The sequence below is a fragment of the Triticum dicoccoides genome, chromosome 3A, assembly GCF_002162155.2.
Source record: "Triticum dicoccoides isolate Atlit2015 ecotype Zavitan chromosome 3A, WEW_v2.0, whole genome shotgun sequence".
Taxonomy (NCBI): domain Eukaryota; kingdom Viridiplantae; phylum Streptophyta; class Magnoliopsida; order Poales; family Poaceae; genus Triticum; species Triticum dicoccoides.
In genome coordinates this window covers 476,390,646-476,406,452 of record NC_041384.1, presented here as the reverse complement: position 1 = coordinate 476,406,452, position 15,807 = coordinate 476,390,646, and the positions used below count along the sequence as shown (strand labels likewise).

General features: G+C 41.6%; 1 protein-coding gene across 1 annotated transcript; it reads left to right on the top strand.

Moving 5' to 3' along the window:
- Positions 1 to 221: 221 nt before the first annotated feature.
- LOC119268643 (protein VACUOLELESS1-like) lies at positions 222 to 10,603 on the top strand. Its single transcript, XM_037550313.1, has 15 exons — positions 222 to 1,208; positions 1,356 to 1,646; positions 5,038 to 5,177; positions 6,810 to 6,915; positions 7,009 to 7,101; positions 7,297 to 7,386; positions 7,460 to 7,573; positions 7,997 to 8,119; positions 8,320 to 8,393; positions 8,474 to 8,528; positions 8,789 to 8,970; positions 9,109 to 9,238; positions 9,316 to 9,418; positions 9,569 to 9,666; positions 10,220 to 10,603. The coding sequence occupies exons 1-15, from the start codon at positions 348 to 350 to the stop codon at positions 10,373 to 10,375; spliced, it is 2,616 nt and encodes an 871-aa protein (XP_037406210.1). The 5' UTR covers positions 222 to 347; the 3' UTR covers positions 10,376 to 10,603.
- The last annotated feature ends 5,204 nt before the right edge of the window (positions 10,604 to 15,807 follow it).

Sequence of the window (15,807 nt, the reverse complement as noted above, 5' to 3'; positions counted from 1 at the left end):
CAATGTCACTTGATATGTATGAGAATATTACATATAATATTAACATAATAATTGATATTGAACTCTTAAAGTTAATGTGGCCTCGTTGCAACGCACGTGCGTTCTTCTAGCAAGTTTATTTAACAGGTCAGTGAATCAGTTATACTAAATCCGAGAAAAAGGACGAGATCCAGGAGAGACAAACAATGCAACGAGCCGAGGGAACGAAGAGGATCAAGCAAGGCTGCCTGACCTGTCTTCAGATGTCAGCGGCCAATCCGTTCTAAACTCGGTTCCCCGGACAGTTCAACCCCCTTCCATCCCCGGCTCGTGCGCGATCCGGCCGCGCTCCGACCTCGCCGCGGGCGATGTCCTCCTCCGTCTCCGTCGCGGCGGAGTGGGACCTCCTCTCCGACCGTTTCTACCGCCGCATCACCATCTACTCCCCCCTCCCCTGGTCCTCCCCGGCCACCACCACCGCCTCCTCCTCCGGCGGCGGCAGCTCCGGGGTCGGCCGCCTCGACCTCTCGACCCACATCGTCGCCGCCGCTCCCTTCGGCGGCCCGATTGCCGCCGTCCGCGACGACTCCAAGATCGTGCAGCTCCACTCCGAGCCCTCGCGTCGTCGCCTCCTCCTCTTCTCCTCATCCGGCCACCCACTCGCCTCCTCCCCTTGGACGCCCCACCTCCCCCGCCTCCACTCGCTCGCCTTCTCCAGCTCCCTCAACCTCCTCGCCCTCCTCTCCGATGGTTCCCTCCTCCGTTTCCGCCTCCCCGATCTGAATCCCATTACTAGCTCCAGCCCCGTGCCCCTGCTGCCCCCTGCCTCAGGCGGCGTCGCCGACGCTGTTTTCTGGGGAGGCGGCGTGGCTATCCTTACCGAGGACAACCGCGTCGTGGTCACCACCGACATCGAGGTCAACGACCCGCACCCGCGGGAGCTCGCCGACCCGGGAGTTGCCGAGGACGAGCAGGTGCTGTGTATGGCCGTGGTGGAGCCACAGTTCGTCATGTCCGGGAGCCCAGAGGTTCTGCTTGCAGTTGGCGATCGGGTAGTGTCTGTTGACGAGGATGGCGTGCAGGTGCTTGGAGAGGCCCTGGAGATTGGACCCGTGCAGAAAATGGCGGTGTCACCAAACGGAAAGCTGCTTGCAGCGTTTGCACATGATGGGCGCTTGCTCGTAATCCCCACGGATTTTTCCAGGATCATATTTGAGTACGAGTGTGATGTAAGTATTGGATGTGCTGCACTGTTTGTCTGTAATCTGTATATCCAATTATGTGCTAACATTGGTGCATTCGATCATTATCTAGGCATGAATTGGCAGGGGTTATCTTTTGCACAATTATTCACTAGTATTTTTGTAATCTTGTAGTCTGCATTACCACCGGATCAAATTGCTTGGTGTGGGTTGGACAGTGTGCTCCTTTACTGGTCTGAAGTGCTTTTGATGGTTGGACCCAATGGAGATCCAGTGCAGTACAATTATGATGAACCTATAATGCTCATTCCAGAGTGTGATGGCGTAAGAATCCTCACAAATTCAAGTATGGAATTTCTACACCGAGTTCCAGATTCTACTACATTAATTTTTGGCATTGGAAGCATGTCTCCAGCAGCGTTACTGTATGATGCTAGAGATCACTACGACAAACAAAGTGCCAAGGTAATGTTTAATTCCTTTTCTTATGTAGATAATGTGCGAGTGCGACTATAATGGTATAGCACGTCTGTCTTTTACAGTTCTACTACCGCCATCCACTTGTTGCTAGCTTAATGTTTACATGTTGCTACAGTCACTTGAGATGATGTGCACCTTGATTCGCACCGAGATAATTACCCAAGAGATAGAAATAGAAGAGATAATTATTTCCTCTTGCTTGGCTGTACTAAGATACTTGAATCCTTCAATGGGGTAAACTAGACTAGACTTAACATGGTTGGAGTCCAATTACAACTAGGCATCCAAGTAATCCCCAAAGGCCCAACCACTTAACTAAATCTGACCCAAGCTCTCCTAGTTCCCATAAAATACCCCTAGTGTTTTACTCTTCCTGGACTCTCCTCCTTTCCGACTTGTCGGTAGACTGGATTCATGTCACAACATGGACTTTAACAAATGCTACCATGCTAAGGTAAATACCAATAAGTCTAGTCTAGGTATAGCTAGAAATTTTGGCAGAATTCCCCTTTTCTTTTAATAAAGACATAGACAACAAGCAAATAAGAATATATCCATCCATACGGGACAACAAGCAAATAAGAGTAATCCGTCCACACGGGTATAACGTTCAACATGACTCCATATGAACCAACTCTGGAGGCAATTGACATATGACAAGTCTCGACACTATAGAATAAGCATCTAATAACTTACAGTGGGCATAATTAAGCAACTTGATTTGTATTAAGTCTGCATATATGTGATGGTAGTGTGTGTCCAAGCATGTTACCTGTGCAAAACGAACTGACCTATTCACTCTTTTATGCTGGTCCATTTACCCTTACTTTACATAGGTAACTCCACGTCGTCTCCCACTCTCCCTTACATAAACAGATGCCACCCGTAAACATCTGCTACCAGCACTTTGCATCTCACGCTGCAACGCAACAGTGCCGCTGTTCGCTCTTCTCCTCTGACCTTCTCTTCTGCGTCTTGCTGTTTGCTGGTCCCTAGATGTTGTTGCTTCTCGACTGCTGGGGCTGTTGTCTGTTGGCACTGCATACTGCTATCTGTGCAGCCTTTGCCGGGGCAGGTCAGGGGTCCCTGCAGGGTCCCCGGGCAAGGAAAAATGGCACAGACGCCAGTGACCGGGCGGGTGACGGGTTAGCTTTTGCTTCACCAGGAAATGGGAGAAAGAACAATTCCAGCTGGGGATGTCCCTCATGCGGTCTCCAGGGGTGCCATCCAGCGGATGCGTTCATGCGTCTTCATGATATTCCAGAGACGGCAAGCGAGCACGGTGGTCTCGAGCTGCACTGCAAGACTTGAAGCATGGTAACAAGGAATTAAAATTTTAACCCAGGTTAGCAGAGATTGTACATGAGAAGAAGCATTGGAGACACAGGAGGCGAGATGACATGGGATGGGATCCCTTGCTGCTGTTGTGCATGCAGATTTGTGTGGTCCCACTTGCCATGTCTGACAGGTGGAAGATTGTAAAGGGCGAACGGACGACCTCCAACTCGAATCATTTTAAGTATATACAGGAAAGAAAAGATATGCACAATACTACTGAATTAGAACCATTAACTCCAAAATTACCAACAATGGGCAGCCATACAAAGATGGGGATCATGATACACTTGTGCTAAACCTGACGACAACTGAGAGATTTACCTTCAGTACCAGAAGTCAAAAACCTCCCAAACCTGTAGAGCGAACCACAAGTAAGAAATGATACCAAAAGAAACACAAGAACTAATAACACTTCATGACAAATCCCTCGAAATGTAACTTCCTGTCTCAAATAAACCTTGCCTATCCTCTGCTTTTTCGCTGTTATTTTCATATCTTCTAATCCACCTGTCCAAAAACAGCAAACAATACCAATTGGACATTTACCGAGAATTTCCTACACCTTTCGTGTTGTGCCCAAAATTTAATTCTGAGTCCATCAACGATCAAAGCTTGATTAACGGAGAACGGCACCTATTAAAATTGCTGGAACACATGCATGCAAACCTGGATTCTTGGATGAACATGTGTGAGCATGCCCTGGCCAATCTAGAATTCTAGATTCTTGAAAAAACACATGCATGTATGGCTCCTGCCGCTGCATGAACTGTATGTATTTGCTGTAATTCCCGTACATGTTCTGTTATGTCATTGTGCTGCTGCCGCTGACCCTTATACGCACAAATTAGGTTGGCTGGGTTGTGTTCCAATGCTGAGTTCTGGAATATATGTCCACAAGTTGTGAAATGTTACCTATGTAACTAACATGGTGATAAGTTGTGGACTCTTTTGGGAGGAATTAGCATTGGTCTTGGAAAGAGATAGTGCCAGCATTCGAATACTCTTGGTTGCGGAGTGATGTCGTGTCGATAATGTTGCCAGGTTTGTGTCGGCATTGTTTTCCTGATTGGTCCAAGCTGAATTTGGTTAATGAAGTAGTGGGTCCTCATGCTATCCTGATTGCATAGCAGTATTAGATAAGTCCAGACCATGTCATCTTGTTATTGAAACAAGGAAGTCCAGAAGAGTATCAGGGACTCTTGCGACGGAAGGGGACACGCTCCGTCAGCAAGGAGGGTGACTATTCACCCTCACATTACCATTTGCTCTCCAACCCCAGCTCCAGACCATCTTTTTCTGGGTTCCGCCTCCCCCGCAGCCCCGCAAGTTAAACCATAGTAGGTGCATGTTCCATGTGGGGTTTACTCAGTGCACCCCTCAAATTTTGAGTTCTGCCACAAAAATGGGAACTGAAGGATATGCATTTTTTGGTCGTGGTGCCTACCTCAATACTACCTCATTCCAATGCAGATGTTGTTTTAATTAGTTGGTTTGGTTGGAATACTTGTCATTTGTTTTTTCTTTGAGGGAACACTTTCCATCAGATACTCCTAGTAATTTCTTATTGAGTTATTGGTGATGGTGCTGCTACAGTGATGCATGTTCAATTAACAGGGGAAAATCAAACCAAAACTAAGACTTCAATTCCGTCCTTGTTCGATGTGTTGGGAGCTGTAGCTACAAGTAATTTTAATATAGGGAGTCCTAAAGAACATAAGCAATTTATATTTGACCATCCTACCTGTCATTGTTCCTGTGCAATCTTACACATACATGGTAAGGTATCATATATTGGTCCCTGTTTATTTCACACTTTATTGGCATTTACTGAGAGTCAACAGAATCGTCATTTTTATTGGAGTGCACTTTATGGCATTCAACATGTGCTACTTGTGAATTATATCTGTGCTGTTTGATATCTAAATATTGTAAAAATATTGTCAACCATTTTGGAAATTGTTCTTATGTCATCTCATAAATAGGCCCCCTTTCCCTTGAAAACCAAAGATGGGACATTAACAAAGATCTATACTCGCAGGCTTATGATAACTATCAGCTAATATCATCTTCCTTGCCCGAGGCGATTGAAGCATGTATTGATGCTGCTGGATATGAATTCGATGTTTCACGCCAACATACATTACTGAGAGCTGCTACTTATGGTCTAGCTTTCTGCAGGTTATTTTTTGTCTGTCTTTGGGATGCTGTTTTTACATATTTGTTTTTCCTTATTGCAAGCAGTGACAGTCACATAAAGGACAGACCCAGTGCTAGAAGCTCCCACACCAGGTAGGGTCTGGGGAAGGATTATACTAGCCCTGCACAGTGCAATGCAGAGAGGCCACGTCAAACCCAGGACCTCTTGGCACAAGTGGGGAGTAATTTACCACTGTGCCAGCCCTGTCCTTACTGTTGTGGAACCAGTACATATTAGTTATCACTTACTAATGCCAAGCTGAATCCATATGAACACTATATAGCCTCCATAGGTAAAACTTAATGTAAAATTAACATATACCCTCTCCATTTCATATTATAGGCCTAAAAGACGTTTCACTCTTGTCATGGAGATTAAGATGCATCAAGAGTAGTAAAGACTCCACTCACCCTCACATAAGAGCTTTGCATTAAGATTAATGTACTTCTAATATAATTCTTCCCCAGACCCCACCTGGTGTGGGAGCTTCTAGCACTGGGTCTGTCCTTTAATATGAGCATGCTAGCTGTGTGTGCAGTTCAATTGATTTCTTGGTGAAAAACCATTGTCGACCACTGCATGCATCTGCGAACTTTAATTCTATTGAGCTTTTCTTGGAGCCTTTACATCATGCGTGATGAGTGAAGAGAAGGCAATGGAGTGCAGAAAAGAGAAATAAGAGTTAATATCACATTGGTGGTTGTTGTGCGCCCTGTAAAACAAAATATCACGCTCAAATTCATACACCTAGTAAAATGAAAAGGCGAGCCTTTAATAAAGTATACCAGTATCTTGTGTTTATGTGAATAAAGTGTATGCACCTTGTAAAATGCAGTAATGCACCTCTAATATAAGCTCTTAATCCCTTAGTGTATTTTTTGGAAGATATTCCCTAGTTTTCATTCAGTGCCTCCATAGTATTTATGACATCATCAACTCCAGTAAATTCTTCTTTACACTGCTGTGGCACTGCTGCATACAGATGAACCATCCAACTATATGTGCATGAATGTTGGATTGCTTAGGGAGCTAATTTGACTAGCATTGTTAACACTTCTGATTCTAATTTATAAACCATGGAAAACGCCCTGGGTAGGAGAGCTTAATAGAGGCGGTGATGCTCAATGATTTTTCTTATCTACTTCCCATCGTTCTAGGCAAAGAATGCATATGTTCGCTGATTTGACGGCAGTTTCTTTTCCACTATAGTAAAACCTTCTCAGCCTGGTGGAGCTTAAGGTCTTCTATTGTTAAAAAGTTAGGCTAAGTATTTTGCTTATCGCATCACGTCCTTACATATCTGAACTTCCTGGATTTATCGACCACCTTTGATAATCCTTGCAACCAAGAGGTCGTGATAGTGTATGACATATGTTTTAACTTGGATGGTAGTATATGATGCGCTGCTGCTACTGTCACACCTCATGCATCTTGCAAGATTGGGATGTTATAGCTCGCTAGTTCTGTCATACAAAAATTAGACCATCTTATTAAATTACCACCAATGATCATTACTTTATTTGTAACACTTTTTTAGCCACTAGTATTTATTTTAGAGAATAATTTATTGCTGATATTTGAACTTGGTATTGATACCCAGTTGGCTTTGGCAGTCGATTTCCACACGGACGCTTTCAAGAAATGTGCAAAATTTTACGCGTTCTAAATGCTGTTCGTGACCCTGAGATTGGAATGCCGCTTACCGTGAAGCAGTACAAAGTTTGTATCGCTTTCAGATTCCGTATTGAACATTTCCTTTATCTTTGTTATCTTATATATTCTATGGGTCTGTTTGCCTTTTGTGTTCCTTAGCTGCTTACTGCAACTGTGCTCATTGGACGTCTGATTAATGCTAATCAGCATCTTTTGGCACTTCGCATCTCTGAGTACCTTAACCTGAATCCGGTAAGCGCCTTTTTCTTCTCCTTCGCCTTTTTCTGTTGTGATTTTTGCTCTGATATAGATAAGTACTGTGTTGACTTACATAATATTGTTCTTAATAACTCACCAAATGCACAGTGAAAATCCCTTTTTTTTAACACAAGGTGAAAATCCCTTGGTAAGTAATACCAGTTCCATTTGCACTTGCATCTTTTATAGGAGGTTGTGATTATGCATTGGGCATGTGAGAAGATAACAGCCTCAGCTGCAATTCCAGATGTAGTTCTTCTTGAAGGTTTGCTTGACAAGGTTTGTGTTTCTTGTAGTCAGACTTGATAATTGATGATGTTAACTGTCAATACTTATGCAATCACAATTGCAGCTCAGGTTATGCAAAAGCATATCGTATGCTGCAGTGGCAGCTCATGCAGATAACAGTGGCCGGCGAAAGTTGGCTGCCATGCTCGTTGACCATGAGTCCCAGTCCTCGAAGCAGGCAAGTTTTCTTTTGGCTTAAAGATATGTTCTTTTTTCTGGCTTGCGAGTAAGGTGGACACATATAACTTACTAAGGTGCTAGCAATTAGGCCTTTCAGCACTTTTTTGGCTTTGGATATTTAGGTAACAGCTTTGATGGTTCATGTAACATGTTTTTTGTTATCTTCATATGTTTGCGCCATCCTTCTTCTCTTCCTAAATATGAGAATATACTTCCAAATTGGAGTATGCCATATAGGTGGGACAGGAGTAAGGATCTTTCGAATTATGACACATCATACTTTTCAATGTATATGCAAGACAGTATTAGAAATAGGAGAAATTTGTAATTAACTATGTACGAACTAGCAACAAGAGAAAGAAAGAAATGAATAAACAACAGTATATGCCATCCTCTCATTTTTTAAATTTTAATTGTGTAGATTCCTTTGTTGCTAAGCATCGATGAACAAGACAAAGCATTACAGAAGTCAATTGAGAGCGGTGATACTGATCTTGTGTACCTTGTGCTTTTCCATATCTGGCAGAAGATATCTGTAGAAAAGGTAAATTAAATCTCCCTCACTTCCTAATTACGTCCAGATAAGTCACTGCTGCTGAGAATCAATATGAGCCAACTATGAGCATGCTGTAGTTATGGGTGTGCCACCTTTCATCTTCTAACTTGTTTTTGGGAACTGGGATGAAAATGGCTTCCATTCATCAAGTTCTTGTTGATGTTCGTTGACATTATTTTATTTTACAGAGTGCTCCTTTGGATTTTTTTGGTGTAATCAACGCAAGGCCTTTGGCTAGAGATTTGTTCATAGCATATGCAAGGTGATGCACTTGTCATGTTTCTGGTTCTTCTTTCAAATGTGTAGCTGTGTTGAACATTGTTCCATGTCTATTATGCACAGACACTCTAAGCATGAAGCTTTGAAGGACTTCTTTCTATCAACAGGGAGACTCCAAGTAGGTTGCATATGTGATAACCTGTTACTGTCCATTATTCTAATGTGTCATAAATACTGTTTTCCGTACTATTCAGTGAATAACTTTTTAAATAAGCACAGTGAGATATTTTTGCTTCCTGTGAACTAAGCAATCAGCTCATATATTAGTTGTTGGGAACTTGGAATACATGGCAAATTTAACATGCTAGTATCTCCTAGCATGACTTATTATTTTGCATTGCAAATCTGCTTCCCTAAACCATTGAGAGCAATCTGCAGGATGCTGGCTTCCTTTTGTTGAAGGAGTCGAGAGAATTAGAGAGGAATCCAATGGCAAGCAAGGGGTCTCCTCTCCATGGTCCACAAGTGAGGCTCGTTGAGCAGGCCACCAGGCTTTTTGCTGAGACCAAAGAACATCTTTTTGAATCCAAATCTGCTGAAGAGCATGCCAAATTGCTAAGGTATGAGATTATTTATCAGACTACCCTGCGGTTTGAGGACACTATCGCCTCATTGTTTGGACAAAGTTACAGAATTTGGTTGTTAGCATCATGCAATATCCCCAAATGAATTATTTCCTGATTCTTTATCTTATTCAGAGTGCAGCATCAACTAGAAGTTTCCACGAAGCAAGCAATATTTGTTGGTTCTAGTGTCAGTGATACAATAAAAACTTGTATTGTAATGGGAAATGAGCGAGCTGCAGTCAAAGTGAAATCAGAGTTCAAGGTATTGTGAATGTCTTGAAAGGTAGTGCTGATGAATATTGTAATTTTCGACTTTCTAATGCCCATTGTGCTGCTTAGGTTCCTGATAAAAGGTGGTACTGGTTGAAGTCGTGTGCTTTAGCAACAGTTGGTAATTGGGATGCTTTGGAAACATTCTCGAGAGAGAAGAGACCACCAGGAGGTAGGTTTACCTATCTGACTTGGATTTTCATAAGTAAAGTTGTACCAAAGAAATATCAAGTTCATGTTTCTTCCATGCAAATTATAATTTCCATCATAACAATATTATATGTTCTTAATATGTTATTATCCTCTCTTTTTTTACTTGCAGGCTATAAACCATTTGTGGAAGCATGCATTGATGCCGGTCAAAAAACTGAAGCTCTCAAATATATTCCAAAATTAACAGATCCTGGTGAAAGATCTGAGGTATGATTATGTATAGCCAAAATTTACGGGTCATCTAACAAATGAGGAAGCATATAGTAAGCTTTTTGCATAGCAGAAGCTGTTGTTGCCCTTTTCAATTACTTTTATTTTTGGTTCATCCAGCTAGCCAGATCAATGTTTTAGGTACTGGTAAGCATTAGGGAAGATACAGCTTGTTGAGGACTCTGGGGTGAATGCAATGAAACGCAAATCTTATGCGTTTTCTCGAAAAATTTGATGGAATAGATCAATTGGAACATGGGTAAAACAAATAGAAAGTTTAATACTGTATCAACCCTGGTTTACATGATTGGCCGGTAGAAGATCTCCTTGGTAGTTTGTTTTAGAGCAATGGCATGGCCATTTTAATTTGAGCATTACATCAGCATAAAATATCTGAGACGACAGTCTACTGAACCTTGAACAGTTCAGGTTTAAATATTCAAGGAAATAGAGGGAAACAATAAATTTACTGTGCATTGTCACTTCTATATATATCTTTTTTGCCTATGCAAATGCACATCTAATGATCTTGGTCATGGTTCTTCTACAGGCATATGCGCGTCTCAATATGACTGAGGAAGCTAAAAAGGCAGCATCAGAGGCTAACAATGGCGAAGAGCTATTTGGTCGCCTAAAGAGTACTCTGGCGCAGAATACTCTTATCGACACACTACGGGATCGACTATCGTTCCAAGGAACGTACTGAGATATGTGCAAGCACAGGTCGCGATGCCTTTTGTTTGTGTTCACTTTTTCGTTGTGTATGAATCTCCACTGTGAATACCCCATCTGTAGAAACTGAGGATTTCCAGTGCGATGGAAAATGTGTAGAGGGAACACTGGACAAATAGGAGGTTTTGAAATGTAAATGTGCAATATCTAACATGTTGGTTTCATCGATCCTGCGAACCATGAAGTTTTACTTGATGCTGTATTCTAAGTTTATATAACTAAAATTCGTGAATGGAACTATCCAAGCTGATTTCAGATAGCTCAGTGAGAGGAAGCGATTCGTGTCAGGCGACTGATCTAGGGGAAAGAATCGATCTCCTCGCCGGAGAGAAAAATGCTTTGTGTCCCTCAACATGTTTATTGCCACCTTCCCACAAACATGTTTAGCCCCTCCACTTCCTGTGGTTTCTCCTACCCCCGAAACCTACTCCCAACCACCATGATACCTCGTTCAGATAGAAGTCTTGATCGCAGTCAACGGGCCCTAATCTACCTCCGATGGAACTCCGGCTAGCCGGATTTGTGGCCAGCGAGTTTGAATAAACAGGCAACACCTCCATTGTTGTACGTTGAGAGGTTGGTGGAAATCGATAATTTTTATGTTGAAAGGTCCAGGGAAACATGAATTCATGAAGTGGAAGCAGAAACAGGAAGTTTCTCGGGGAAACTGAAATGAGATGTTACTTAAACGATATTTTCATAGTTGCACGTGCAGATTTTTTTCATTTATTCTTTTTCTATATTGTTCACTCTAGCCCAACTATTACACTTTTGAAAAGAAAAAAAAATGAGTTGAGCATAGAAGTAGCTATGCTCAAATTTTTTTTTTTTAGGGATATGCTCAGATTTCAATAGAAGGTGAACCCGGGCTGCTTAGCCCACCAACTTGTGGTAGCAAAGGACTCCAGGTATTTCTCAACTCATATACACTCTTGGCCCAACTAATCCTATATATGGGGCTGTTTTGTTTCTGCGCCGCCCCGCCCTTCCAAATTTTTGGCGTCATGGGCGCGCCAAATAATTGGTGGCCGATTTGGTCACCCTCGTTCCGCCCGTGATTTGGCGTAAAAGATAGAGAGGAATGGCTGAACCAAACAAGCAGCGACACCTCGGTCAACGCCAATATATTGGCAGGCAGGCGATGGCTCCTATCCAAACAGCCTCTATAAGCCAAACAAACATAACATTTTCAGGCAAATTTGACAATTTTGACATGTGGATGAAAAGATTTCACAAAATGAACCGCTTTGAATTTTTTTTTACTCAGGTGACTGTTTTGAGTGGCGCCCGACACGAAGGCGCCACACCCTACGGTGCAGCGCCCAGCTCGCTGGCGTTGCACGTCTGTCCAGCGTGGCACCCCGGGCCCCATTCCTGGTTGTGCAACGTCTAGCTGAAAGGAGCTGCACAATATAGTGCAGCGCCTAACTGAAAGGAGCTGCACGGTGTAGTGCAACGCCTAGCTGAAAGGAGTTGCACTATCTTATATTAAAACTGTTGTAACTTTTAATCCGTGTATCCGATGAAAACGTGCCTTACATGAATGTTGTGCATTTTTCTGTGCTCTACGCAATGATGGCATTTTCATCTATGTTAGGATCAATTTGCTTGATGAAAACTCTGTGGCAAAAGTGCATCATAATATAACTGACAGAATCTGTTAAAATTTGCAAACTTGGTTTGATGATATCCATTGACCTATAGCTTTTATGCATTTTCACCCTACATGAGTTTTGCACCACGTAATGTGTACTTTCACACCATGCCTGTCCTTGCCATGTTGGTCATCTTTAACATATTCATTTCGTGCATCTAAGTGAATAACATTATATAAATGAACTTCTACCCCAGAAAGTTGCATTTTATAAGATCCATAGTAATTAATCCTGGCATCATATGAATATGATCTAATTATGGAAGTTGGAAAATCGATCTTATGTCTACTTTATGTCTGATACAAGCATGGCACCATCAATTGTTAATGCTATCGAAGCTAAGCCGGTTAAGGAGAGAAGCCATGAAAAGATTACGGAAAATAATGTCATGCATGCGGTCAGATTGCATCGAGGAAACAATGATCATGTACGTCAGTTGTGTGGACTGAGAATAAATTCTGTAATTAGCAGACCAAAGATCAATGGAGTGTTGCATGCATTAGATTCAAGACGAAGAGAACGTGCATGGTCCTGTACGCATAGTACGACCAGGACTATAAGAAAAACATGGCGTGGGGAGGATCATCATGGGGCAGTTTTGGTTTATTCCTGAGTTATGAGACATACAGAAAACGTCCGAGTTTCGAGCGACCATATCTTGTATATCATTTGTGATTTTTCTATTGTGAAAATTTACTAGCGGCGGAGGATTGATCATCACATCAACACCTACGTGGTGATCCAAGGGGATCATTATTTTTATTCGTGTATTTCCGTACGTGGGTGAAAATTATTCTTGGAGGTTGCGGGAAGGAACAAGGAGACGGACTGTTGATCAAGCATCGCCGTGAAAGATCGGGCATCTACACGCACAAATTAGCGTCTCGCTAGTCCGTGCCTCATCAATGTCCATGTCATTTTCGTACCCACTAAAAATATTTGCATCACTATGTTGTTGAGACACTAAAGTACCTAAGGCAATATTCTACTAGATTAACACGTTAATTTCACCAAGTCATTGGATGTCAATAGAACTTTGCATTTTGTAAAGATATATACTTATATACTCTTAAAATTTAACACTTATAATGTTTGTTGTCAGTAGCAAGAGCACATGTTCTTTGATTTGAACTCAGCTTTTAGGCTACTCAAAAAAGTTGTAGTTGCTTGTATTGCGTACTGTTATATATAGAGAGTATAAGGTCGGTACAGAGTGAGTGGGTTTGAACTTGATAGCCTAGGACACCCTAGTGCTAACCAGGATGACAAAACAGAGTTGGTAGAAAAACTAGTTGTCGGTGCTACTAGCTGGAAGTCACAAGGCTTATCTTACTAGAATAATGAAAACCAAAGTTTAGTTAGCAGGAAAACTAAAACGATCTGCACAAAATTCTAAATGGAAAACATATCAAGTTCATGCCAAGGGGTTTGGTAAAACTCAAGATATGAACATGTTTTGTGGAAACACGCGGGATATACTGAAAGTACACATTATGTAGTGCAAAATTCATGTAGGATGCAAATGCATAAGAGCTATAGGTCAATGGATATCATCATGCTAAGTTTGTAAGTTTTAACAGATTCTGGCAGTTCTATTATGATGCACTTTTGCCACAGAGTTTTCATCAAGCAAATTGATCCTAACATAGATAAAAATGCCACCATTGCGTAGAACATAGAAAAATGCACAACATTGATATAAGGCACGTATTCATCGGATACACAGATTAAAAGTTATAACGGTTTTAATATAAAATAGTGCAGCTCCTTTCAACTAGGCGCTGCACTACACTCTGCAGCTCCTTTCAGCTAGGCGCTGCACAACCAGAAGTAGGGCCCGGGGTGCCACGCTGGATAGACTTGCAACGCCTGCGAGCTAGGCGCTGCACCGTAGGGTGTGGCACCTTCGTGTCGGGCGCCACTCAAAAAGGTCAGCTAGGTGAATTTTTTTGCAACACAGTTCATTTTGTGAAATGTTTTCATTCATAGGTTAAAATTGTCAAATTTGCCACACTTTCACATAGTACTAAATTCCTCGAAAGCCCCTATGCACCTCTTGTCCAAAGCGAAGGCGGCTAGGGTTTCCTGCCTCCCGCCAGCAACGCCTCCGATCTGTCTCGTCTCCTGTGGCCTTAGGGCCATGGGGACGCGGTGGATCCCGGCCTTTGTCGGCGAGAGGGCTCCGTTTTTGGACGTTTTAGGTTTTGTTAGGTTTTGTGTCATGCAGAGGAAGGCGAGGCGGTGGCGGTTCTCTAAAGATGAAATTACTATTGAATTTTTTGATATTTACCTATATATCAATGATATATGGTACTAGCATTTATTTGTAGTCTTATTAACTATTGAATTTGTTGATTTTTTTATTTATGGTTCAATAGGTTTTTCAGTTTAGCTTTGTATGTGTGTCTGCATATTTTACTATGTATTTGGTTCCAAAAATAACCACCTAGAATTTTTGTATTTAATTATGTTTACGCTAAAAAATACTCACTCCCCTCACAAATATAAGATGTTCAAACTTTTTAATGAATCAGATGTATGTAGAAATTTTTTAGTGTGTTTGTTCACTTATTTCAGTTTATATGTAGTTTATACTGAAATATCCAAAACATCTTATATCTATAAACTATAAGGGACTAGAAGTGTTAAGTGTAGGAACATGTAGTTCCACCCCAAATCACACACAGGGTTAGAGCGAAGCCATAGAGAATACGGGATCTCTTTGCATGTGATACCTTGGCTACCGATTTTCGTATGGCTGCAGCTCATGAAGCAAAAATATCAAATTGTAGATATCATACGTGGAGAGGATGCAGAGCATCTCAGCTCGAGCTCATATGTGCTTGGGTGAACGGTAAAATCCATAAAATAAGAAAGGAAAATAAAATAAATCTCCATTTTTAGAAAACACTGAAAAATGTTTTGATTGCTTGCAAAATTTCATTATGGAATGACATTCGTGAAAGTAGTGGCAAAAAAAAAATCGATGCTCCAAAAATGCTACTTCCCCAGTTCCAAATTATAAGATGTTTTGGTAGGCTAAAATAGCCTAACAAAATTTCTTATAATTTGGGACAGAGGTAGAATTTTCAAAAGCATTTTGGACTGCTGAATTTTTTTTTGGCCACGACTTTTATAATGTCATTTCAGAAACTTTGCAAGCACTCAAAACTTGTGTCAATGTTTGCCACAGAAAAATCAGATTAGTTTTCCTTCTAATTATTTGTTTACTTTTTTTGATTTCACTGTTCATGCCGTGCTCATATGAGCTTGAGCTTTTTTTTAAAAGAATCATATGAGCTTGAGCTGAGGTGGTGACTTTCCACGTGGAGAGCATTACCCTTTCTGCCCCGGTATTGTCGCGAATTTGTGACGAATGTGCATCTTAAATCACTGAAGTTTCTTATCTGGCGCTGCATTATCACAAGTGACAAACATTCAGTGGTTGTTTGGATACTGAGAATTAGTTGTGAGATTATAGGAAACGAGTTTTTGGAGGATTTTTAGCAAAGCCGGGTTTTTGCTATTTTTCCAGTTACGATGGGTATGTACAATTCCTTGTTTGGATGTAGAGATTAGGAAAAGGAGATTTATGGCATGTACAATGATGCTATCTTAGGAGTGCCACGTAGGATAAATGATGAGGTGGAGGAGAGAGAACTCATAAGAGAAGGCTTGTCTTCTCTTATTTAAGATAAGACAAGAGATGATCTCTTAGCACAATATGTCTCACCACATTTTTAGGAATTGC

What these genes read in the sequence shown, in the direction of transcription:
- LOC119268643 (XM_037550313.1), top strand. Translation starts at nt 348, where the DNA reads ATGTCCTCCTCCGTCTCCGTCGCGGCGGAGTGGGACCTCCTCTCCGAC. An exon ending in AGTACCTTAACCTGAATCCG is followed by an intron (nt 7,102 to 7,296) that starts GTAAGCGCCTTT and finishes CATCTTTTATAG; the next exon opens with GAGGTTGTGATTATGCATTG. An exon ending in TATCAACAGGGAGACTCCAA is followed by an intron (nt 8,529 to 8,788) that starts GTAGGTTGCATA and finishes AGCAATCTGCAG; the next exon opens with GATGCTGGCTTCCTTTTGTT.